The sequence below is a fragment of the Podarcis erhardii genome, assembly GCF_964252035.2.
Source record: "Podarcis erhardii genome assembly, chromosome: 3".
Classification (NCBI taxonomy): domain Eukaryota; kingdom Metazoa; phylum Chordata; class Lepidosauria; order Squamata; family Lacertidae; genus Podarcis; species Podarcis erhardii.
The window spans coordinates 33,026,454-33,050,624 of NC_138507.1; the positions used below are offsets into that span (position 1 = coordinate 33,026,454).

General features: G+C 44.2%; 1 protein-coding gene across 1 annotated transcript in view; it reads left to right on the forward strand.

Moving 5' to 3' along the window:
* The window catches only part of FAM83B (family with sequence similarity 83 member B), a 58,738-nt gene extending 34,800 nt beyond the window's left edge, over positions 1–23,938 (forward strand). Inside the window, exons 3-5 of the mRNA XM_081856893.1 lie at positions 14,229–14,393; positions 18,307–18,431; positions 21,187–23,938. Coding sequence (XP_081713019.1) covers positions 14,229–14,393; positions 18,307–18,431; positions 21,187–23,614 — 2,718 coding nt within the window. The 3' untranslated portion in view covers positions 23,615–23,938. The remainder of the gene's footprint in view (positions 1–14,228; positions 14,394–18,306; positions 18,432–21,186) is intronic.
* Positions 23,939–24,171: the final 233 nt, after the last annotated feature.

The following is a 24,171-nucleotide window of genomic DNA, read 5'->3' on the forward strand; positions in this document are numbered from 1 at the left end:
TCCTTCCATCGAGCACTGGTGGGCGGTAAGGAAATTTTACCATCAAGAAAGATGCATTAGTGGGCGGTAGGTATAAAAAGGTTGACTACCCCTGGCTAAATATAATGATATTTGGAATTCATTTATTCAAGCACAATGACTTGTTAATAATTTTATACCCACTAGAATAATCATGCTACTTATATACAGTACCCATATTTTGTACTGTATCAGTTTCTTTTTTTCCCCAATAATATCTTTATTGAGCAGTTTAAAATATATAACACTTTAGAAAACAACCGCATACAGACATACAACATACAAAGGTGAAAAAGAAAGAAAAAACAACAAAGAAAAAAGAAAAAAAGAGAGAAAAAAGCAAAAAAGGGCGCAAAAAAGAAGAAGAAAACGATAACAAATTTGTGAACAATGGACCTCCGTCCATCTCGGCTTAGGATTAAGTAATCTTATAGTCTTTCTGCAGATATCATTATACTAATTTTATACATCGTAGGAGTTAAGAACCGTCCGCTGTTATATTACTAATTCCCAGATTAACTTCAATATAGCATATAAATTTGTTCCACTCATTTTTTAGTTTTGCGTTATTATGATGCCTAATTCTTTGTGTCAGTCTCGCTAGCTCTATGTATTGAAACAGTCTCACTTGCCAATCTCTAATCGAGGGTATGTCAGAGGATTTCCAGTTTTGCGCAATTAAGATCCTCGCCGCCACGGTGGCATACTGGAAGAAGGTTTGGTCTTCACTCCTAATTTCCTCACCGATCATGCCTAAGAGGAACGCCTCAGGTATTTTGGGGAAGTTATATTTCAATATTTTCTTCAATTCCTCGTAAATTTGGCCCCAAAATTTTTTCACCACATCACAGGTCCACCAGATGTGAAAGAAGTTTCCTACCTTGTATCAGTTTCAAACACATTTTTCTTTTTGTTTCTTTTTGATTTTTCTTCACCTTTTCCACCTGATTTCTCTACTGATTTTTTTCCAATAAAATATAAATATAAATGAAACATACATGTTAAATCTGTACAGTGCCCAGAACACCATTAATTAGTTAAAAGTGATTGAACACTTACTTTACAGAACTTTCTTTTCCCTTGCTTTACTTTAGAAGGCTGTTGGGGTGGGCATGATTTGTTTACAATTGGGGAGAATCAGGATGTGGACTTGTGGATTTCACAAAGGCCTCTCCTACCCTTTTCTTCAATAAATTAAACATTTATTGTTTATCTTAATATTTGTTCAATATTCCACCCCTTTTCCCAAAGAAGCCCATTTGTATTTACTTTATCTGCTATAGCAATAATGACAAAACATTACTGGCTTGTTTGTTTTTAATTGCACAGGGTATTTGTTTTGCTTAAGAAAAAGTATATCACTCGCCCCAAACTGTGTTTAGAATACTTAGGACAGAGAACTTGGTTTCTAATGGTGATCCCATCTTCATTCCCAGACCCTGAAAGCATGAGTCGTCTTGTGAAGAGGAGGCAACCCTTGGGGGGAGGGGAGCAGTAGTGACAAAATACTGTAGAAATGTAAGGGTGGGTGGGGGACTTTTTAAGCAAAAGTTGATATGGATGTCAGGAATTGTATTTATATCTCTTGTAAAATAAGTGAGTCATAGGAAGCCTGCAGCTCTGTAGGTGCAAGAGTAAAGGTGGGGTGGATTGGCAAAATGTTTGTAAAATCATGGCTAGCACAGGGCAATAGCCAGGGCTTTTTTTTCATCCGGAACCACCTCTCAGGTGGGCGCTGTTGCCATTCTAAGAGAACATAGTGAGTTCTCTTTTTCGGGGGGGGGGGAGTACTGGCAATAGCAATGTAACAAGCAATGCCTATTTCAGTAAGCCTAATGCCTATTTTAGAAAGTGTTGAGTTCCAAAACAATCTGTAACAACTGAGTTCCCATCAGCATAAATAAATGTGTGTTGAGGTTCAGGATTCCTTTATTGGTTGGTTGGTTGGTTGGTTGGTTGGTTGGTTGGTTGGTTTTTGTTTTAAGTAACTTGACTGACATTCCTGGTGCCGCTTTTCATCTTGATCTTCATGTGTATCTTTCCCACTGGGACTAAACACGTTTTCTGCTGTGTTCCAAGGATCTAACTAAAGCAGCTCTCTGCAGTTATCTTGCAGTCTGTTACTGGAGTAATAGTACATTTATAGTCCAAAATGGAAAGCAATGATAATTTACATACAACCAGGGATCCAGAACTGGTGGGCTTTGGATCTCCTGAGGATCACAATCTCCTGCCCCACTTAAGGAGGAGTCTGTGGGGGACATGGTGGCACATCCAGGGAGCAATACAGGTGACCTGACCCACCGCTCTGTACCTTGTATTCAAACGATCCCTCCAAACTAAATAGAAGCCTAATGAAGTGGCAAGCAGGACTTAAACACTCAGTGGAAGTGATATAGCAGAACGCATTGCATACCCTCCAACATTTCTCTGATGAAAATAAGGATGTCCTATTCCATTGTAGTAGTAGTAGTAGTAGTAATTTTATTATTTATATCCCATCTGACTGGGTTGCCTCAGCCACTCTTGGCGGCTTCCAACATATATTAAAAAAACTATAATAAAACATTTTTTTTAAACTTCCCTATACAGCGCTGCCTTCAGATGTCTTCTAAAGGTTGTATAGTTATATATCTCCTTGGCTCAGGGGTTGCATGACTCCATACCCTCCAATATTTCTCTGATGAAAATAGGGACGTCCTAAGGAAAAGCAGGACATTCAGGGGTGAAATAAGAAACCGGGACAGCTTCTGTGAATCCAGGACTTTCCGTGGAAAATAGGGACACTTAGGGGAAGGGTCTGTCATTGTATTTGGCAGAATCCCACTGCAGAATTATGTTCTGTTTTTAGAGGGCAGAAACACCAGAACTTTTTTTGCTTTCCTGTTAAATGTTGCAGCTGATATTGGGAAATCTGCATGGCAAGCTCTGTATTTCCTTGGGGTTTTACGCTGTCTCTTTCCCCACTTTGGCTAATCAGTCCACCGTGCTACATGATTGCAGAAGTAATTCCACAATGTTCTTACAAGCACATTTACATGCCTGGAGACCAGGGGCTTTTCCAGCAGCAGCCTACATTTCAGGTTTTATCTTATGGATTCTCTAGGTGGAATGTTACTCCATTATGGTAGCTAGAAGACAAGGTCAGCAGCTTTGCTTGACTAAGTGGAATGAGTAAGATAATAGGATTTTGACTGATGTGTGTGTTGTCCCAAGAGCTTAGAGATCATTGGTTTCTTGATGTTGTGAGTCATGACCGACAGTCAGTCATGCAATGAACACTGATTTCAACCCCTATAAATTGTTTTGTTTTGTTTACAAGTCTTTTTCCTACTGGTTTCCCGAAAATATGAAGCAAATGACTATGGTTAGAACCTACAGTTGGTGATTGCAAATCACACCTTATTGTCGTGAGGTCTGTAAGGTCAAAGAGGGGGAAGAAGGCTGCTCTACAGCTAAGCACAGTAAAGGCAAGAATTATTACTAGTACAAGAACAATTGCATTGACGCTGCATAGTTACAGACACACAGGCAAAGAATTTCAACCTCTTACACATGTTGTTGTTTAGTCGTTTAGTCGTGTCCGACTCTTCGTGACCCCATGGGCCAGAGCACGCCAGGCACTCCTGTCTTCCACTGCCTCCCGCAGTTTGGTCAAACTCATGCTGGTAGCTTCGAGAACACTGTCCAACCATCTCGTCCTCTGTTGTCCCCTTCTCCTTGTGCCCTCCATCTTTCCCAACATCAGGGTCTTTTCCAGGGAGTCTTCTCTTCTCATGAGGTGGAGCCTTCTCTTCTCATGAAGTATTGGAGCCTCAACTTCAGGATCTGTCCTTCCAGTGAGCACTCAGGGCTGATTTCCTTAAGAATGGATGTGTTTGATCTTCTTGCAGTCCATGGGACTCTCAAGAGTCTCCTCCAGCACCATAATTCAAAAGCATCAATTCTTCGGCGATCAGCCTTCTTTATGGTCCAGCTCTCACTTCCATACATCACTACTGGGAAAACCATAGCTTTAACTATACGGACCTTTGTTGGCAGGGTGATGTCTCTGCTTTTTAAGATGCTGTCTAGGTTTGCCATCGCCTTATTATTTGCAATCAGCTGATCATGACCAAAGGTGTTAAGCTGTAGGAAGGTCCATTCTACCTCGTATCAGACCCTTCTCAAAATAAATATCATAGAGGAAAAGGAAGCTTTACATGTGCAAGTTCCCAAGTTTAGTCCCTGGCATTTCCAAGGACTGGCTCCCAGGAAGCCTATCTGAGACCACAGACAATTGCTGCCAGTTGGGGTAGGCAATACTGGGATCAATAAACCAATGTTCTGACTCTCAGTATCATCAAATGATGAAAATAGGACACCAAATGACCTTACCTCCCATTGATAATGATTGCCATCATATATGGAAGCTTCGGTTGATGAGTCCATAATATGATGAAAATGGATGCATCTTTTCTGTGTCTGATCATACTGCTTCCCTGGGACCAAATGTCATTATACTTTGAATTGTGGGTTCACTGTATAGGCCAGGGGTGAGGAACATTGGACCATCCAGATGTTGCTGAACTACAACTCCCATCATCCCTGGCCATGCTTGATGGGCTGATGAAAGTTATAGTTCAGCAACATCTGGAGGACCAAAGGCTTCCCACACCTGGTACAGGAGGAATATAAAGTGGTTTGTTGTTTGTGTATGATAAATATATGAGTAAAATGGAACTTTCCTATACGAACTAGAGCTGAACTCTATGAAAAGAAGTTGCTGAATATATTTTTCTTGTTTAAGTTCCTTAAGATATAACTATTACTATCAATGAATGTTCTGGTGTTTCTACTCGGGAGAGGGGTGTAATGAAAAATGTTCATCTTAGAAACTTTTAACTAAATACTTTGTATATTTTAGAGCTTGATGCATAAACATTTTGTTCACTCAGACTCAAAGCAATAGCATTGGGGATTTTTTGGGTTGTTTTTTTACATATTTCCACAAGGAGCTATGAAGAGACAAATCTAGGGTGCTGAGATGTTGTTGCTCTGCAAATCAATCAATTTAGTCTTAATTATCCCTAATCTCTCATTTGCTTCCTTCCTGGTTTGTCATGACATGTTTCCTGAGATGCACTATCTATCTATCTATCATTATCTATCATCTATCTATCTATCTATCTATCAATCATCTATCTATCATCTATCTATATGTTGCAAGGCTGATGATCATATTTGAAGAATGGGGTTTGCCGAACTGCTTCACCCAAGTCATTTTCTCAGTTTATACCTCAGGTTGACATGAAGCTAAAATCTTGCTCTAATCCTTGGAGGGATATAATTACACAAATAAATGAATAACGCTTGAATCTTTTGCTTTATTGCTCTCTCACTCCTCCACGCAGACTTAAATTGCAAACTCATGCGAAAGATACAGGGGAGCCATTCAGATATGCTTCCTGCTGTTTACAAACAACCAGTTGTACAGTCAGAAGTCTGACTAATAATCTATGCTGTGTTAGCTGGTTGTGATTTTCAAATGATTAAGAACAAGCTCCATTAGTTCCAAAGAGGTTTCAACAGAGTTTTTAAAGTGGATTTTCCAGCTTCACATTCCCCATCCATCGCCCCACATTGAAAAAAACCCAAAGCCAAATTAACACAAAGTGTCCTTTGCTCCTTGCTTGCACCCTGTATCAGTGGCGTTTCTACACAGGAGTCAGTTGTTCTTATTGACTATGCAGTAACAAATAAGACAGTCCAGTGGCCCTTGCAGCAATGAAGATTGAAACTCAGCGACACATCATTACAAGGGGCTTTGGATCATCCTGAAAGCTATCTTACCTATTCCTGCTGATTCATCAAACTAGTGCTGCCAAAATTGATACCTCTCAAACACTTTGCTTTTCCAGTTTTCACCAAGATTGCCTGTTAAGTACAACTCTGCTGGTGGGATATGCCTGTTCATTTTATGCTGCAGTCACTTGGGCCCTCAGTGCAGTCTTTCAGTATTGACTGCCATCAGGGTAGCTCCAGACATCATGTGGTATTATTCTTTGGATCTTTGTAGGCTCTGTGGTGGAGGGCATACATATGAGTAAAGAAAGAGCAAGGTAACCACTCCTTCCCCTTCCTGACTATAAACATCTCTGTATCATTGTGTCAGACACGGACCCTGACTTGTGCTTGTTCTGTCCCAGGCTATTGTTCACCTCTGCCATCTGGCATATATTTATGCAATGCCCATGAGGGTCATCTTGCTCAGCCTTGGTTCTGCTATGTTCTTACAGTGATGAGTCACTGCCCATTCTCTCTCAGTTTAGAAAAATATCACAGGACAGGCCCCAACTCTTCCTTCAGGGCTTCCAGGTTCCTCATCTCTCCTCCTCCAACCCGTCTCCTCTCAGTTTACAGCAGCTGGCAAGCACAGCACAAGCTGGGAGAGGCTCCCAGGCTGACATTGACTAGGCCAAACAGACTGAGGCGCACAAGGTTTCCAGGCCGCTTATCTGAAAAATACCTTTGAATGAGATAAGCTTACTGATAAACTGGCCTTGCAGTGGATTTTCAAAAAGCATTCCTCAGCAAAGCAATAAAGTTGCTACTTCAGCCAGGTGACTCAGTGGCGTCAAAGCACAGCCAGAGCCAGGGCAGCGGTAGGGCTCTCCATTTGGCAGGATGGTCTGCTCAGCGTCTTCTGCCAAAGTATTTTGTCTATGTCTGCACAATCAAGTTGCGAGCCACTGAAGTATTCTTTTTCAGAGGATTTCTAGATTGTCTGTTCAGACTTGGTCCATGATTATGATTGGTCTATCTGAAAGGCCGGGCTAGCAGACAGAGCGGGGTTAGTGGGTGTCAGGGAACTGCCATCGGAGAGACAGGTAGTGGACAGGCTACAGGAGAATAGGAGAGAATCTGCAGTAGAAGAGGGAACCAGCAGGGGGAGTGCAGGAGTCACAGCGGAGGGGAGGCTCTGGGATGCTTCCAGTGAGAGTAGTGGAGAGGTAACGGGACCCCCGTTGGGAACGCCCACCCTTCGCCGGAAACTGTCACGCAGAGAGTCTCGAAAGCGCATGTCTGTCAAAGAGCTTTTATGTTGGCGTAAATTCCGTAGACGCCCACTGTCAGATTCTACCAGCGACTGACGGAGTCATGCTTTGGGGGCTCCGTTAGTGCATCGGTTTGGATGACCAGCCAAACCCCAGAGGGATCAAGCTTTTACGCACAAGCAGCACACTATCCCACCACAGCAATCTGACAGTCTTTGAAAGCAGCTTGTGCAAGCAGAAGGCATCATGAGCGAACCATCCGGAACCGGAGGAGCAGGAGCGGGAGCTGGCGCAGATCCAAGCCTGGAACAAAGGTACAGGGCGTTGGAGGTCCAGCTGGCACTGCAAACGGCGAGGCTCGAGGAGAGGAGGGCTCAAGATGCAGATAAGGGGAAGACCACCCCACTTGCCAGACGGGTGCCTGGACTGGTGCAGAAATTTGGGGGGGATCCCCGGAACTATCAAGCCTTTAGGACAGAGATGCAATATGCACTCAATCTACTGTTTGATGACTTCCCCGACGAGAACTCTAGAGTGGCGTACGTGATTGGCCATCTAGAGGGAGGGGCGAGGGACTGGGTTCGGCCCCTGATGGCAGCCAATAATGAAATCTTAAAGGACACAATGAAGTTTTTCCGCGCCATGGACTTGATGTTTTCCAGCGAGATCGAGCAGGGAGTGGTGCGCAGGCAGTTAATGGCGTGTAAACAGGGGAGCCGATCTGTACGTGAGTACTGGACTGAGTTCACCATGCTGATTCATAGACTTGGGTGGGACCTTGCTAGTGAACCTATTCAAATGCTGTTTGAAGAAGGTCTCTCTCCGGCAGTGAAAGATGAACTTTCCCGGGCGCCTAGGGCGGAGTCTATGGATCAGCTGACTAAATCAGCGCTGTCCATTGGGGCACGCCAGGAAGCTAGAGCTATGGAAAAGCGGGAAGGAAAGGGGGAACGTTGGAAGGACTTCCGCATTCCAGAGATTCCGGAGCAGCCTTTCCCGCCAGCAGAGCCGATGGAACTTGGAACAGCGCGCGCGCGCGCAGTTTCAAACACCAGTGAAGGGCGGAAGAAGGAGGGAAAGAGCGGCAAGAGATGCTATCTCTGCCAACAGCCAGGTCACTTTGCCAGAGTCTGTCCGCAAAGGAAGGAATGGCAAGGGATGGCGGGAACTGTTGGGGGGAAGGAGGAAGAAGAAATCACGGAGCCAGTAAAAGCCAACGCCTGGTTGCCAACATCAGGGCACAGCAGCCAGGCCAGGGAGTAATGAATGTGCCCACGCCGGAACCTCCAAGACCAGCGCTTGTGATAGAGGTGTTGCTGGAACTGGCAAACGGACACCCACTGAAGATAAAGGCGCTATTGGATTCAGGTAGCTCATGTAATTTCATGAGCAAAGAGTTTGCAGCTGCACACCAAATACAGACTATCCCATTGAGTAAGCCTTTGCAGGTTACCACGATTGATGGGAGGGAGCTGTTGGGAGGAGAAGTGAGCCAACAGACTGTACCAATGATAATGAGGGTGGCACGACACACCGAACTGATAGCGTTTAACGTAGCCACCTTGGGAGGAGCTCCTATTATCTTGGGTATGAGCTGGCTGGCGCTACACGATCCGCTAGTAGGCTGGCATCAGAGAGTGGTTTCCTTTGGATCAGCACATTGCCTAGAACACTGCAAGGAGGGAGAGGCTCAGGCAGGCGCCAGGGGCACTCTAGCAGGGATGGAAGTGATGGACAAAGGGAGGGTGCCACCACAATACGCTGACTTGCTTGACGTATTCAGCGAAAAAGAAGCAGATAAACTGCCCCCGCACAGACCCTTTGATTGTCAAATTACCTTACTCCCAGGAGCACAATTGCCAGTGGGCAAGCTGTATGCAATGTCAGACAGTGAGATGCAGGAGTTAAGGGAGTTCATTGACAAGAATCTCAAGCGAGGTTTCATCAGAGAGTCACGAGCGGTGGGGGGCAGCCCAGTGTTCTTTGTGGACAAAAAAAACACAGGCAAGCCCAGGCTTGTATGTGATTTCAGGGCCCTAAATGCAGTGTCAGAACCAGTGACTTTCCCTATGCCCAGAATTGATGACATTCTAACACGGGTGAGAAAAGGGAAAATTTTTACCAAGCTGGACCTTAGGGGGGCATATAACTTGATACGTGTGAGAAAGGGGGATGAGTGGAAGACCACTATGTTCACCCCCTTGGGGGCCTTTGAGTACACCGTTATGCCTTTCGGATTACAAGGGGGCTCCGCCTGTTTTCAATCATTCATGAATCACGTCCTGGGGCCACTGCTCTACAAGAACTGCGTAGCGTTCTTAGATGACGTCCTGGTGTACTCAGACAATGAGGAGCAGCATGTGCGAGATGTAAGAGAGGTACTGAGCAAGCTGCGAGAAAACCGGCTGTGGGTGAAACTGGAGAAGTGTCAGTTTCATACCAAGGAGGTGGAATTCCTGGGGTACCGGTTGTCTGACAAGGGATTGGCCATGGATCCCAGCAAGGTTCAAGCGGTACTGGAATGGAAAACACCAAAGACCAAGAAGGACGTGCAAAGGTTCCTGGGCTTCGGAAACTTCTATAGGAAGTTCATCAAAAACTTTGCCCATTTAACAGCGCCCATCACGGATTGTCTTAGTAGCAAAAAGAAATTTGTTTGGACGGGAGAAGCGCAACAAGCGTTCGAACGCTTAAAGCAGGCGTTTGCGTCGGAAGAGCAACTCTTGCACGTGGATCTACAACAACCAATGAGAGTGGAGACTGACGCGTCAGACCGAGCGGTGGGGGCCGTTCTTCTCCAGCCGGGAAAAGATACGTCTGAATGGAGACCGTGTGCATTCTTCTCGCGGAAGTTGAACAAATCAGAGAGGAACTACACAGTGTACGACCGAGAACTGCTCGCCATTCATGAAGCATTCCGGAAATGGCGGCACTTGCTGATTGGGGCGCAGCACAAGGTTCAAGTCCGAACTGACCACAAAAATCTGGAATACTGGAGAACAGCCCGAGTGCTGAACCAGAGACAAGTGAGATGGGCCCAGGAGTTCTCCAAATTCCACTTTGAGATTCGTTACGTGCCCGGCTCCGAGAACGTGAGGGCGGACGCTCTTTCCAGGAAACCTGAGTACTTAGAGGGGGAGGGAGCGCCTGAGGCAAGGCATGTAATCCCTGAAGACCGCTGGGTGTGTGGGGCGGCATTGGTGGGGCAGAGGGAACTGATAGAGGGTACGGAGAACGATGAATACGCCCAAGAGAAACTCAGAGAGCTCCGGAGGACAGAGGAGAACACAGGGGGGTTCGAAGAAAAGAACGGGGCGTTGTATTACAAAGGGGCACTGTACATACCCGACGGGGAACTGAGGGGCAGAGTACTCAAGCAGTTGCATGACAGCCCCACAGCGGGACATTTTGGACAGCACAAAACCATGTGGTTGGTTACCAGGGAGTTTTGGTGGCCCAAGGTGAGGGAGGACGTACGGGAATATGTCAGGGGTTGCGACAGGTGCCAGCGAGCGAAAGGAGAGAGGGTGGCGCCAGCGGGGCTATTACAACCCTTACCCACGCCCGAAAGGCCATGGGAGGCAGTATCCATAGATTTTATGACGGACCTGCCAAAATCCAAAGGCAAAACAGCTGTCATGGTGGTGGTAGATCAATTAACCAAGATGTGTCATTTTATAGCTTGTTCACATGCAGTCACAGCGGAGGAAACCGCCAAGTTGTTTGTAGAACATATTTTCAAGTTGCATGGCGCCCCCTTGAGGGTGGTCAGCGACAGAGGGAAACAATTTACTTCCAGGTTCTGGAGGAAACTTATGAGCTTACTGCACGTAGAACTCAATTTCTCAACTGCCCGGCACCCAGAAACCAATGGGCAAGCGGAAAGGGCAAATGGGGTTTTACAACAATACCTGAGGTGTTATGTAAAAGACAGAGAAAATGATTGGGTGGATAAGTTACCTCTAGCAGAATTTGCCTACAACAACGCGGAGAACGTGTCCACAGGGATGAGTCCCTTCCTGGCAAATTATGGGTGTCACCCCCGGGCATTCCCAGGAGAGGGAGGGGAGAGGTGGAGCGTGCCGGCGGCGGAATATTTTTTTGAAGAGATGGAGGCGATCCACCGTCAGCTTCAACTTAACTTAGAGAAAGCCAAGGAAGAATATAAGAAGCAAGCAGACAGAAATAGGAGGGAAGGTGAAACTATAAGGGTGGGGGACCGGGTGTGGTTGTCCACCCAAGGGCTACCGTTCAAGGGCGGGAGTAAGAAATTGAGGCCCAAAAGATTGGGACCCTTTGAGGTCATACAGCAGGTCAACCCAGTGGCATTCAAACTCAGGCTGCCCAGTCACATGAAATTACACCCAGTATTTCACAGGTCATTACTGTCGCCGTACCGAGAGGGACGCGAGTGGGGGGAGCGTGAGAGAGAGGCCACCCAAACGCCCGTGATAGAAGAGAGAGAGCGCGACATGAACGTGGCAGGAATCATTGATTCCAGGTGGAAGGGGAATCAGGTGGAATATCTGGTAGAATGGGAGGGGGAAGCAGAGTCGGAAAACACTTGGGTACCAGCAGAGGTAGTCAATGACGAGGTTTTAATAGAAACATTTCATCAGCGTTTCCCAAGAAAACCGCAACCCGTGGCTCGATTTAGAAGGGAACACTTTGGGACCACCGATGAGGAAGGAGAGTTTGAAGGGTTCCCAGAGTCAGGGGTGGGTGAAGAAGCCGACTCCGACGAAGAAGAGGAAGACGGGGAGAGAGACGGTACGCCGTGGCTGGAAGTGTTAGAATCCTCGGACGACGAGGAGAGTTCCTTCAGGGGCTTTCCGCCCTCACCGCCAGTGGGAGAGGAGGCGGGAGGGGGTGAAGGGGGCCCTGGGGGGGAGGTGGATGTCAGGGAACTGCCATCGGAGAGACAGGTAGTGGACAGGCTACAGGAGAATAGGAGAGAATCTGCAGTAGAAGAGGGAACCAGCAGGGGGAGTGCAGGAGTCACAGCGGAGGGGAGGCTCTGGGATGCTTCCAGTGAGAGTAGTGGAGAGGTAACGGGACCCCCGTTGGGAACGCCCACCCTTCGCCGGAAACTGTCACGCAGAGAGTCTCGAAAGCGCATGTCTGTCAAAGAGCTTTTATGTTGGCGTAAATTCCGTAGACGCCCACTGTCAGATTCTACCAGCGACTGACGGAGTCATGCTTTGGGGGCTCCGTTAGTGCATCGGTTTGGATGACCAGCCAAACCCCAGAGGGATCAAGCTTTTACGCACAAGCAGCACACTATCCCACCACAGTGGGCAATACCATATGGATTAATAAATTAATAGCAGATTTCTCTGCCTCACTTACTGAATATCTTCTGCCTCCCGTACCCAGTAGAGCTTCTCTCTCATATTTATGTGTTGTGGTATGAGTGGGTGCGGAGAAAGGAAAATAGTGTGCATAGCACTCTTCCAAGAAAGCCAAAGGCAAACGGAACCTGTTTTCATTGGTCAAAATTTGGGCATTGAATGTGTTGACAGTGTATTGTACAGTGGTACCCCGGGTTACAGATGCTTCAGGTTACAGACTCCGCTAACCCAGAAATAGTACCTCAGGTTAAAAACTTTGCTTCAGGATGAGAACAGAAATCGCAAGGCGGCGGCATTGGTTCATTGCGGCAGTGGGAGGCCCCATTTGCTAAAATGGTACCTCAGGTTAAGAATGGACTTCCAGAACGAATCTTAACCAGAGGTACCACTGTATGTACATGCTATACATTTTAAGCGTATCAAAAGCACACCACCATACCCCAAGAATGAAGACAGGAGTGCCTGGCGTGCTCTGGTCCATGGGGTCATGAAGAGTCGGACATGACTAAACGACTAAACAACAACATACCCCAAGAATCTTGGCAAGTGTAATTAACCTTCACAGAGCTACAAACTACAATTCCTAGGGTTGTTGGGTTTTGGGGGGTGGGAGGGACACTTTAAATTTACAATTATAGGCAACCAATGTCAAATTCTTTGCAGGTCCCCCAACTTATTGTCATGATCCTCACCCATATTTGTTGCCAAGCCCCATTGTTCCAACCTCAATACAGTAATCTACATCCTTAGACACAACCAAGTCTAGACATCTAATTTTTATCCACCTTTGAGAGGTGGGTCACCCAACCTTTGCTAAAGTGGGTTGCCCACTCAGTTCCTGAAAAAAATACCTTGAATAAGATTTGTTCACAGCCAAAGTCCTTGGCTTTTGCCAACGTTAGTCCTTTTTTTAATAGAAACTAATAGTTTTAGGAGCAATCTACCTTCTTGCCTTCTTTGGGTTGTGTATCTTGCAGTAAGTGGAAAACTGACCTCCACTCCAAATCTTCCACCCTCTCCATAGCAACTATACTGTGTATTATTGTTGTATGTGTGAGAGAGAATTCATAAGTGCTTCTTTCTGTAAACTCCTGCATTGACCATTTCCCCACAATCATCACCACCTGGTGGCTGTGAACAGCAAAAACTCCCTAATGTCAAGTTTTCTCAGCTCAGTCTTCCAAAGAAAATTTTACAACACCAGTACAATTTGCTTCAGAAGATTGGCTGCACTATTTTATTGCAGCAAAACAAAACAAAAAAAGAGTCTTGTGAAACCTTAAAGCTATTGTTGCCACAATAAATGTGCTAATATTTTAAGGTGCCACAATACATCAATTCGCCAGTTAGGTGTGCAGTGCAATGCTTATGTCTTTCTTTATAAGTCAGCCCTTCTGAGTTCTGTGGGACTTGCTTGGAATAAGTATGAGGGGGTTTAAAGTCCTATGACTTAATTAAACGTATACTTTACAGTGCTATTTTTCTAGAAAAGAGGTGCCAGAACTCACCACGAATGCCTCCCTTGTTCTCTTATAATGGCGATGGCACCCACCTGAGAGGTGCCAGAACTGAGTTCCAGCAAGTTCCGGCTGAAAAAAGCACTGCTTGTGAATGACATTTAAGCACAAGAATTTATAAAATAACCAGTTTCCATTTTCCTGTATGAGGAAGAAAGAAATGTTCAGTACATAGAGCTTATGGTTCATTACAGATGTCATCAGCAACACTATGTGTAGGGTGCACATTTTAAATTCTGTAATGTTTCATAATGGCTATCATCATCAGTACATTAAATGCTATCAACAATTTTTGCTATCCGCAGGTTGTTGCCATCGTTATGGATATGTTTACAGATGTGGATATTTTTAAAGAAATTGTAGAAGCATCTACTAGGGGAATTTCAGTGTATCTTCTACTTGATGAATCTAACTTCAACCACTTTCTGAAGATGACAGAGAAACAAGGCTGTCAAGTTCAAAGGCTCAGGGTAAGTAATTTGTTCGGTGAGAGAGAAAAATATTTGGCACACAAGTGCTCCAAAATACCGTATTTTTCGCTCTATTGGACGCAGTTTTTCCCCTCCAAAAATTGAGGGGAAATGTGTGTGCGTCCTATGGAGCGAATGCAGGCTTCTGCCATAGCCGCGCGCAACCCCTCCGGCAGGGAGAGGCTGCACGGGGCTATGGCTTCTTTAGCCCTGCCCAGCATCTCCCGGCAAGGAGATGCTGCACGGGGCTAAAGGGGAAGCCAAAGCAGTGAGCGGGATCCATCCCGCTTGCTGCCTTGCCTTCTTCCATAGCTGCGTGCAACCTCTCCGGCAGGGATATTTTTATCCTTGATTTCCCCCCCCCCAAAAAAAAACTGCGTGTGCCCTATGGTCCGGTGTGCCCTATGGTGCGAAAAATACGGTAATACATTGACATGTTAGTTGCAAAAACTGAATATAGCAATGTCTGTAAGGAAAAACTTTCTCTGGGGCTTGCAAATATCCTACTGCACCTTAAAAGCTGCCTTTGCAGTGATACTGACAAGAGAGCGAGATCTTTCTAACAGCACAATCCTATCTGTGTTTACTTGGGAGTAAGTCACACTGTGTCCAATTTGAGCTTTACCCTCCAATAAGTGGGTTAAGGAGTATGACCTGACACCCTTTCTCAAGTGCTCATTAGTAAATTCCATTGAAATTAATTGGATTTCTTTCTGAGCAAGCATGGGCAGGATAAAGGTGTGCAGCTGTAATTGCTTGCAATCTGATGGGCTTCATCTGGGACGTGCAGACAGTGCACCCCAGGATCTCCAGGGAGCGAGCTGCTTAAAACCGTTGATGCAAGGAAGTGAGCAATGATGAGAGCAAAAAGAAGGAGCCACGGGCCTTCATCTCCTTCTGGAAGTAGTGTGTGTTTAGCCCAGAGGGAAAGAGCAAATGAATGGGCAGGAGAAACAGCAATAAAGTGGAGCTGGGGCTTGCCATCCTGAAGATATCTTGCCCAAGAGCCAAACAAAACTTGGAGTCAGTAGCGTGGGTGAGAATACAGTGGTACCTCGGGTTACATACGCTTCAAGTTACACACTCCGCTAGAAATAGTACCTCAGGTTAAGAACTTTGCTTCAGGATAAGAACAGAAATCGGGCTCCGGTGGCGCGGCAGCAGCAGGAGGCGCCATTAGCTAAAGTGGTGCTCCAAGTTAAGAACAGTTTCAGGTTAAGAACAGACCTCTGGAACGAATTAAGTACTTAACCCGAGGTACCACTGTAGTGAGGAGAATGGGAGGTGGGGGGTTTTTTTGCCTCCTTCCATCCATTTGCATCCATTCTTTTGAAGACACGCAGAAGGTATTTCCTTAAAGAACTTTGGCAACCAGAATCCTGTGCTGTGTGATTAGAACAGCAATTGCATGTTCTGTTGGCTCTCTGATTTAAAAAAGAAATGTTTTATGATCTTCAAATGGAGCAATCCCTAGGATTCCAGCTTCAAGCTGCCACAAGGACATTTCACAAATACAGGTTTTATACTGGCAAAGCGATAAACAGGCTGTATCTCCATGCGTGCAAATTTTAATTGGCTACTGTGGTATCATTGCACTGATCTGACCCAACTGCCCTTAACTGAGGGTGTTCCTGTTTTGTTTTTTTTAATAGGTTCCTGTTTTTCCCCCACACACAACTGTGTTGGTTTTACTCCTATAAGTCACTTGTGTTGCACCTCTTATAGCAAATTGTACGCAATTATAATGTATCAGGGTGACTTAGGCTGGCTTGTAGTTGACCAATTATTTGGGTGGAACCCATGAAGCAACACCAGCTACTGCGTAAAGCTCCTTAGTAGTGATGCAAATCTTAGTAAAATAATATTTTTATTTTTATTTTATGCTGCAAAAAATTACATACCACAGTTCCAGGGTGGTTACAAAGAAAATAAAAATATGAAATGGGGGAAAAATTATTATCCCTTTGCACTCTCTGAACATCTATCTCAGAAGATTAAGAGACTCTCTGGGACAGTGTCAGAGGTGCTGTCTGGAGCTGCTGAGGAAGGGAGGAATTGACAAGTCCTCTTCCATTAGCAAGATCCCTTCATTTTATCAAGAGACTATGGTAACCGAAAGAGCAAATACATTTTGCCTATCAAAAATATGCTGTATAATGGGGCGATTAACCAGGAAAAGCATATATGAGGGTTGCTCATTGAAAATGTTGGTTTAGTATGTGGCAGTGAGAAATTCCATGTTAGAGAGCCCTAGGAGAGGAATTGAAAATAAGGCTGGTGATATAATGCCATTATATAAATCGATGATGTGACCACAGTTGGAATTATGAGTAATAGCTGACTAAATCAAGGTAGAAGTAAATGGATTTACTTATCTGCATTGATTTCAGTGTGTCTGCTCTGAGTACGGCTTTTCTGAATATCACTAACTATGGCCAGTTCTGGTCACCACACCGAAAAAAATGATATTGTAGAGCTGGGGAAATGGCAGCAATGGGCAACCAAAATTATCTGGAGGCTGGAGCAACACTTATGACAAAAGTTATAATATTTAAGGATATTTAGTTTGGGGGGGGGGAGGCAGGTAAGGAAGCCGTGGCGAAGTATGTACAATAATATGCAATGTGGAGAAAGGGGATGGAGCAGTTTTTCTCCTCGTAATACCCAGTGGGACTGACACTACTTCTTCACGTAGTGACTAGTTAAACTGTGGAATTTGTTTCCACAAGATGTGCTTGCCACCAATAGATGGCTCTGAAAAGAAATTGAACAGATTAATGGAGGGTAAAGCTATCAGTCTGCCTACAAGTCATGATCATTCCAGAAATAGATGCAGTATGCTATTGCTTCATGCCTCAATTACGGGATACCATAGGCATCTGGTTGACCACTATGGGAAATGGGTTTCTGGCCTAGAGAAGCCTTTGATTCAGTAGGACTCTTCTAATGTGCTTCTATTCATATGTGTAGTACCAGAGCACTATGGGCTTATCTACACTTAACTTTTCCCCTACTCTTTCCAGGCAGAGATCTGTGTTTTAATGCTCAGTCTGTGAGCATTGTCTTTTTGTTGTTGTTGTTTCCCTAAGCTTTCTCTGCAGAAACCCACTCTCTAAAGCTGAATCAGAGCAAAAGTCCGATTGATGCTTCCTCTGATAGAACTTTAAAGAGCATTGGGTTTTTTTGTGAGGAAAACTCTGGGGCCAAAAAAAGGAGGCACTTGGCTGGGAGCTTTAAATTGCAGCCTGGAAAGAGCAGAGGAAAGATAAGCATTGATAAACCTTGTGATCAGCCTCAGCTATAGGTAGAAACAGTGGTTATTTCTAAAAAAAATGTTTAGGGGTACTCTCATTTTGACTCAAGAAAATCACCATTTTATAGTTCAAATCGGAGAAAATAAATGCAGTTAATGGACAAAAGTAAAAAGATTCACAAAATGTTTAGGGGTAGGTGTACTCCTGTGTACCCCCAGAAAAAAAGCACTGGGTAGACAGACACACTCTCTCACTCTCACTTTCTCTCTCCCAATCTTTCTCTCTCACACACTATTTTATGGTTCTATCTTAACTAAAATGGATATGAAAACCTCTTTCTGTGGTGTTGTCTGGATTAAAGAGATTAGGGTTCCTTCTACATGTAATAAGAACTGTGAAGTGTTTTAAATCCAATTACTAGATAGTTAATCCAATTAAACAAACTAGGGTTTTTTTCCTGCATTAACATGCTTTGAATTTCTCAGCACAGGTAGTGTTTAAAGCTGCAACTCTCTGTACCCTTGCTTGGGGCTAAACCTCCATTTGATTTTACTCAAATCTGGAAAATAGGCATAAGACCGGGTTGTAAATTGTTCTGTATTTGTTTATATTAATGCATTCCGACTTTTTCATACAATTTCTCATCTTTTTTTTTTCAGAACATGAGGGTGCGCACAGTAAAAGGACAAGATTATTACTCCAAGTCAGGGGCGAAATTCCATGGGAAAATGGAACAGAAATTTCTTCTCGTTGACTGTAAGAAAGTCATGTATGGTACCTATAGGTAAGAAGCTATGCACATGTTAGATATAATTTATATATCTTCAGTGTAATGTTGCTGTGTGTTCTTGTCCACAGGAGGAACATGTGCTAGGGTCGTCTTGGGCCAAGAGACATGGTGTGCCATGGGGACAACTGAACCTTTCTAATAAGGGGGTTAGCAATGGAATAAAGAGCCAGGATCAGAGTTATTACAGGAGTGAAAGATTATTTACAGAGACCAGCAACTGTGAGACTAACTCTATAGAGGGGATGGAGATAGATGAGTCAAGCACAGGCATAGGCAAACTTGACCCTCCAGGTGTATTGGGACTACAACTCCTATCATCCCTAGCTAACAGGACCAGTGGTCAGGGATGATGGGAGTTGTAGACCCAAAACATCTGGAGGGCCGAATTTGTCTATGCCTGGTCAAGTATAATCAATGTCCTTGCCCTATGTAAGAAAGCTGGAGAGTACATATTAGGTTACAAATATGAAGAGATGAAGGTTGTGTGTGGCAGATAAGAGGAACTAACATTTGGCTGAGAGAAAACATAGGTAATTTAAAAGAAGGGAGAGAAGTCAGGTTTTTTTAAGGCACAGATTTTTACATAGCCCAAATGCAGGAAGAACAAGGGCTCTTTTCCCGGGGGGAATCTATGAATCCGAAGAACATCCTCAATACAGGGGCTGATTTACCTTTGGAAATTTGTGGTTTTTTGTTTTGTGGGGAAAGAAGCCCTTCGGGTCCCGTTAGCCTAAGAACAAGAGGAATGTTGTCAGAGCAAACCAAAGGCTCTGATGTACATTGTTAGAAGGATGTACATTTTGTTGCCATGGGTACTTTGTGTGAAATGTGTGGCTCATAAGGGTATCCATGTGCATAATTGGGACGGTGGTTTCTGAACTTACAGCTTCTACGCAGGAGCACCAGAAACAGAAGCATTTTTGATAGCACACTGAGAGGAGGAGACATTTGAAGTAACCCATTGGTATCTGTCACTTTAAGACTGAGCTCTTAAACCATAGATTGCTTGGATGAAGTAGCCAGAGAAATTTATGTCTTCACACAAAGATTTCAGTCCCTCTTTTTCCTTTTGGTTCCAGCTTACATTATACTGTCAACATGGGTGCTTTGGGGGAGCATGCATGATTATTATGAGAACCAAATAAACATCAGTAACAGCAGCATCTTCTGAGAAAACTCATAGTGGCTAACCTAGAACTTTCCACAGTCTCTTACGCAGAAATGGATTAAGTCCGCATCTGTTTTGCCTAAACAGCATTGTAGATTGGGTGCTCCCAGCTCATTCACCAGACCTATTGGATAATGCCATGCCAGCCATCTGGAGTGATTTTGGAAGAAATAATAATAATTAGTGTTATTGAAAATAATGATATTCAGTGCCATCCCATGGTTTATAAGAATAGTTCATTCTCATTGAATCTAGTTTATTGTTGGAATAATTACTTAATGGACAGATTTTTTTTTTTAAAGTGTTACATCATTATATTCACAATAGCCCATGATTCTTAATTTGCTTCTTCTTTTTGTTACATTCAGATGTGACAGAGGAGGTAAGGTAAATTACATTTTCTTACCCTCAGATTCTTCTGCAGATTGTACTTTGGCATAAGATGGATTGTAAACATATGACCATTTGGGGATGCAATGCATACTTTACTGAAGATTTCTGGCAAAGCAGTGATTTATAGGGTTGTGTTTTCCAAATAAGTTGTTTCTAAAAGTGCTTGACCAATATATGTATTTGTTAAATTATGTGAATGCAAGGGATTGTCTTTGGTTAGACACATCCCAGCAAAACTTACAATATTTTAAAACATGATAGTCAGAACTGCTATGTTTGAGCAGCATGGCTATGTGAAAATATTAGTAAGGTGATGTTGATATCTGTAAATACCTATCCTACAGTCTCATGACAAATAACTATGAAAATTAATGTAAAATACATTTGCATGGTTTCAGTTTATGGTACACCAGTAAGTATAGAAATATAAAATACTATTCTGGTTAACTGTGTGATTTAAAATTATTTTTTTCCCATTCATGGAATTATTTACTCATGATGATATTGTGTCTGAAATTCATTTCAGCTTCTCTCAATTTATCAGGGATTGTGTTTGGCTACTGGGACTCTCCTTGAAGAAACTTTCCATTGAGTTATTTGGGGAGCTACTTCATAACCCTCAGTTTAGGGCTTTTGCCTCCTGTGTGGTGCTCATTATTCAAGCAGAAAGACACACGTCTGCAAGATATAATGCTTACAATGTCACACACACACACACACACACACACACACACACACACCACTAGTGAAAAAGTGGTTCCATGGCTGCTATTAGCTATCTCTCTCTCTCTCTCTCTCTCTCTCTCTCTCTCTCTCTCTCTCTGTGTGTGTGTGTGTGTGTGTGTGTGTGTCTGCCTTCCCCAACATGGTGACCTTCAAATGTTGTGGACTCCACCTCCCTTAAGCCTTAGCCAGAGTGGCCAGTTGTCAAAGATGACGGCAGGTGCTACCTACCTCCACTTATAGCTTGTGTTAGTAAAAATAGGTATCGTGCTTCTCCAGCTTTAAGCATTGGTGACTCATCACTTTTAAAAATGTGATTGATCATACGATCCCTGTGCACATTTCTGAGGAGAACAGATTTCGTTTCTTATACAGAAACCTATCACTATGTAACTTGACCACTAGTTAACAAGTGTTTGCCTGTTCCAGGTTTGGATTACTAATTGTCATTTCTTCATCTTTCAGCTTTATGTGGTCCTTTGAGAAAGCAAACCTCAGCATGGTCCAGGTTATCACAGGACAACTGGTTGAATCTTTTGATGAAGAGTTTAGGACACTGTACGCCCGTTCTTCTGTTCCCAGCTCATTTGCTCCAGAATTAGTTAGAATTAATAGCCGCCGAGCACTCTGGGAGAACGATGCCTACCAGCATTCACAGTCTTCCTTAGCTTCAGCTTCTAGCCTGCGTAACCCTTTTGGGAGGCCCAACAAAACCCACAACTTAGACACCAGCTTTCTGAAGAAACAAGGCAGATATGGAATAAATGACAATGACACATTCGGTCCTAGAAACCACGTCTTTCAGAAACCACAGTTTGCTCCAGGTTTTCATATGCAGAGTAGAATCCAGCAGTACCAGCCCAACGATGTAAATGAACATTGGAAAAGGCACAGCTATGCAGGGGAGAAACCAGAAAGGACTCCATACATGATGCTCAACAGGGCAATGAACCGGGCAAATAATCAACCTCACGGTTGGCAAGTGCCATCTGACAGTCTCAGTGTTGTATCTTCGTTGCATGGAAGTTACAAAAACCTCAATGTGCCTCAACAGAGTCTGGTTGACCGGCTTCCACAGCCGAAGCTGAATATTGCAGACAGGAACTCAATTGTACGGAGATCTTTCAATGGAACAGACAGTCACATCCGCTACCTACAGCAGAGAATGCCGACCCTTGAACGTACCACGAAATCTTTCCTGCGCAACTGGCGTATTGAAACGTATTTAAATGACCAGTCAGATTTTCCAGCAGACTCAAATGGCTCAGGGATAGGTGATAGGTGTGAGGGCTTTGATGCAGCAGAAAATATCAAGGCCCATGCCCTTTACGCTCACTCTCGCCTGCGCTCCTCCTTTGTCTTTAAGCCAACTTTGCCAGAGCAGAAAGAAGTAAACAGCTGTGCCAGTTCTTCTAATTCGACTATCATTGGTTCAGATGGCAGTGTGACACCCAAAGGAACGCCCAACCATGTTCCCAAGCCAGAAGATGCAGCTGATGACGTTGAGGCAGAACCAAGCACACACGTCCCACTGGAACCTGAGGTAGTCAAAAACAACAACCTGCCGATTTCAGAAGATAAGAAACCTAGTGTAACTCCGCCAATTAGTCAAGAGAAGCCTACCTACCTATATTCAACTCTGAGCACAAGCAGACCAGTAGAATTTCTCAAGAATGAAAGCATACTGAAAAGGCGAAGTTTTCCAATGTTTGACAATTCAAAATCTGCTCTGGATCTTGGGAATAACAAAGAGTCAGCCAGCTACGTCTACAGCACACTAAATAGGAATAGACTCAGACAACCGGCAGCTCTAAAGCCACCGCTAGAGGAGGACCTACAAAACTCTAAAAGCTTATACGATGTAGCCAATCATCTATCACCTGACAGTAATAAGCTGAAAAGTGAACAGACCAGGTCTCCCACCACCCCGAAGTCCATCTCTGTGGCTGCACTAGCTGAATCGAGCAAAGATGACCCTGGGAAAGATGCCTCACCGAAGAAAGAGAACAAGAATTCTCCAAGTTTCCTGAAGAAGGGGTCGCAGAAACTGAGGTCGTTGCTGAATCTCACACCGGAGAAGAAAGAGAGCCTGTCCAAAAACAAAGCGCCTGCTTTTTACAGAATTTGTAGCAGTTCTGACACTCTGGTGTCAGAAGGCGAAGAAAATCAAAGACCCAAAGTGGCTGAAATAAAGGTGGAATGTTCTCCCAGGAAAAAACGAAACTCCTCATCTAATTCACAAGGGAGCTTACATAAGAGTAAAGAGGACATTACTGTCAGCCCAAAGTCCCCCAAATCTCCAAAATCCCCCAAATCCCCCAAGTCTCCAAAATCACCAAAGTCTCAAAAATCTCTCAAACCTCCATCGGAAGAGAACATGAAAAGGGGGCCTGTTGTGAAACCAATAGAAAATATGCTGTTAGAAGTACCTCCAGGGGACCCATCTGCTCCCAGATTCAACACCGAGCAAATTCAGTATCAGGATGTCAGGGAGCTGCGTGCCAATGCAGGCCGGGATCGGGTACCCCCAGCAACTGCGGCCGCTATTCCCCCGCACAGGGTCAGTGCAGCGGCGCCTCGTCTATCGAGCACCAAGCCAAACGATGAGCTAATAAGACCTCGCTTGAGCGATAGGCGCATTTACAGTCGCTTTGAGCCGTTTTGCAAAGTGGAAAGCTCTGCTCAGCCAGCAGGAACTCAGCAAGCAAGCAGCACCCAGAAAAACAGCGCTCACTATCCAGAGACAAATAGCAAGGCCTCTAGGAATAATTATGGAAGGAGCAACCAGGTGGCGAATTACAACCCCGGTGTCTACCACCCTTTGCACCCAAATGAAAACAAGTTGCGAGGAATTATGCAGAAGTTTGGGAATTTTATATACAAAAATAAATGAAACCTACTTATGGAATTTTTTTATTTTATTTTTTAAAATATACCTGCTGTAAATAAGTACAGACTGCTGGACAGCTTTTGTAAAGCTTAACTCAAATCACTACAGGAGTTAGAACACTGCTATACATGTATATAACTTTTGTTCAGCATAGGTTTCGGAATCCGACCTGTTGATACGTATTTGCATTTTTATGTCGTTTGAGGTGTAACTCACCTCAGTGCTGGCAATAAACATTCTTTTATAAACCCTGCCAAAACATGCAAGGTGGAGCCACTCTTTCCATAAAATTGCTTTCATGCACAATAAATGCTCATTGGTTACTAATCTTTTTACATGCAGTCTGCATGTCTACTCTCAAGGTTGCGCTTCTGTTGGGGGAATATACTGTTTTCTGAATGCTGGACTTGCTATAAACGAAAGAAGCAATGCTGCTCGCCTCCAATGCAATATCCACTAGGCTTCCATTTTCAGCAGCAGCTACATGTATATTGTCACATGCAGTGATAGTAATGTGCATACACTAAAGTAACACATGACTGGAGAAGACTGTAATTGCA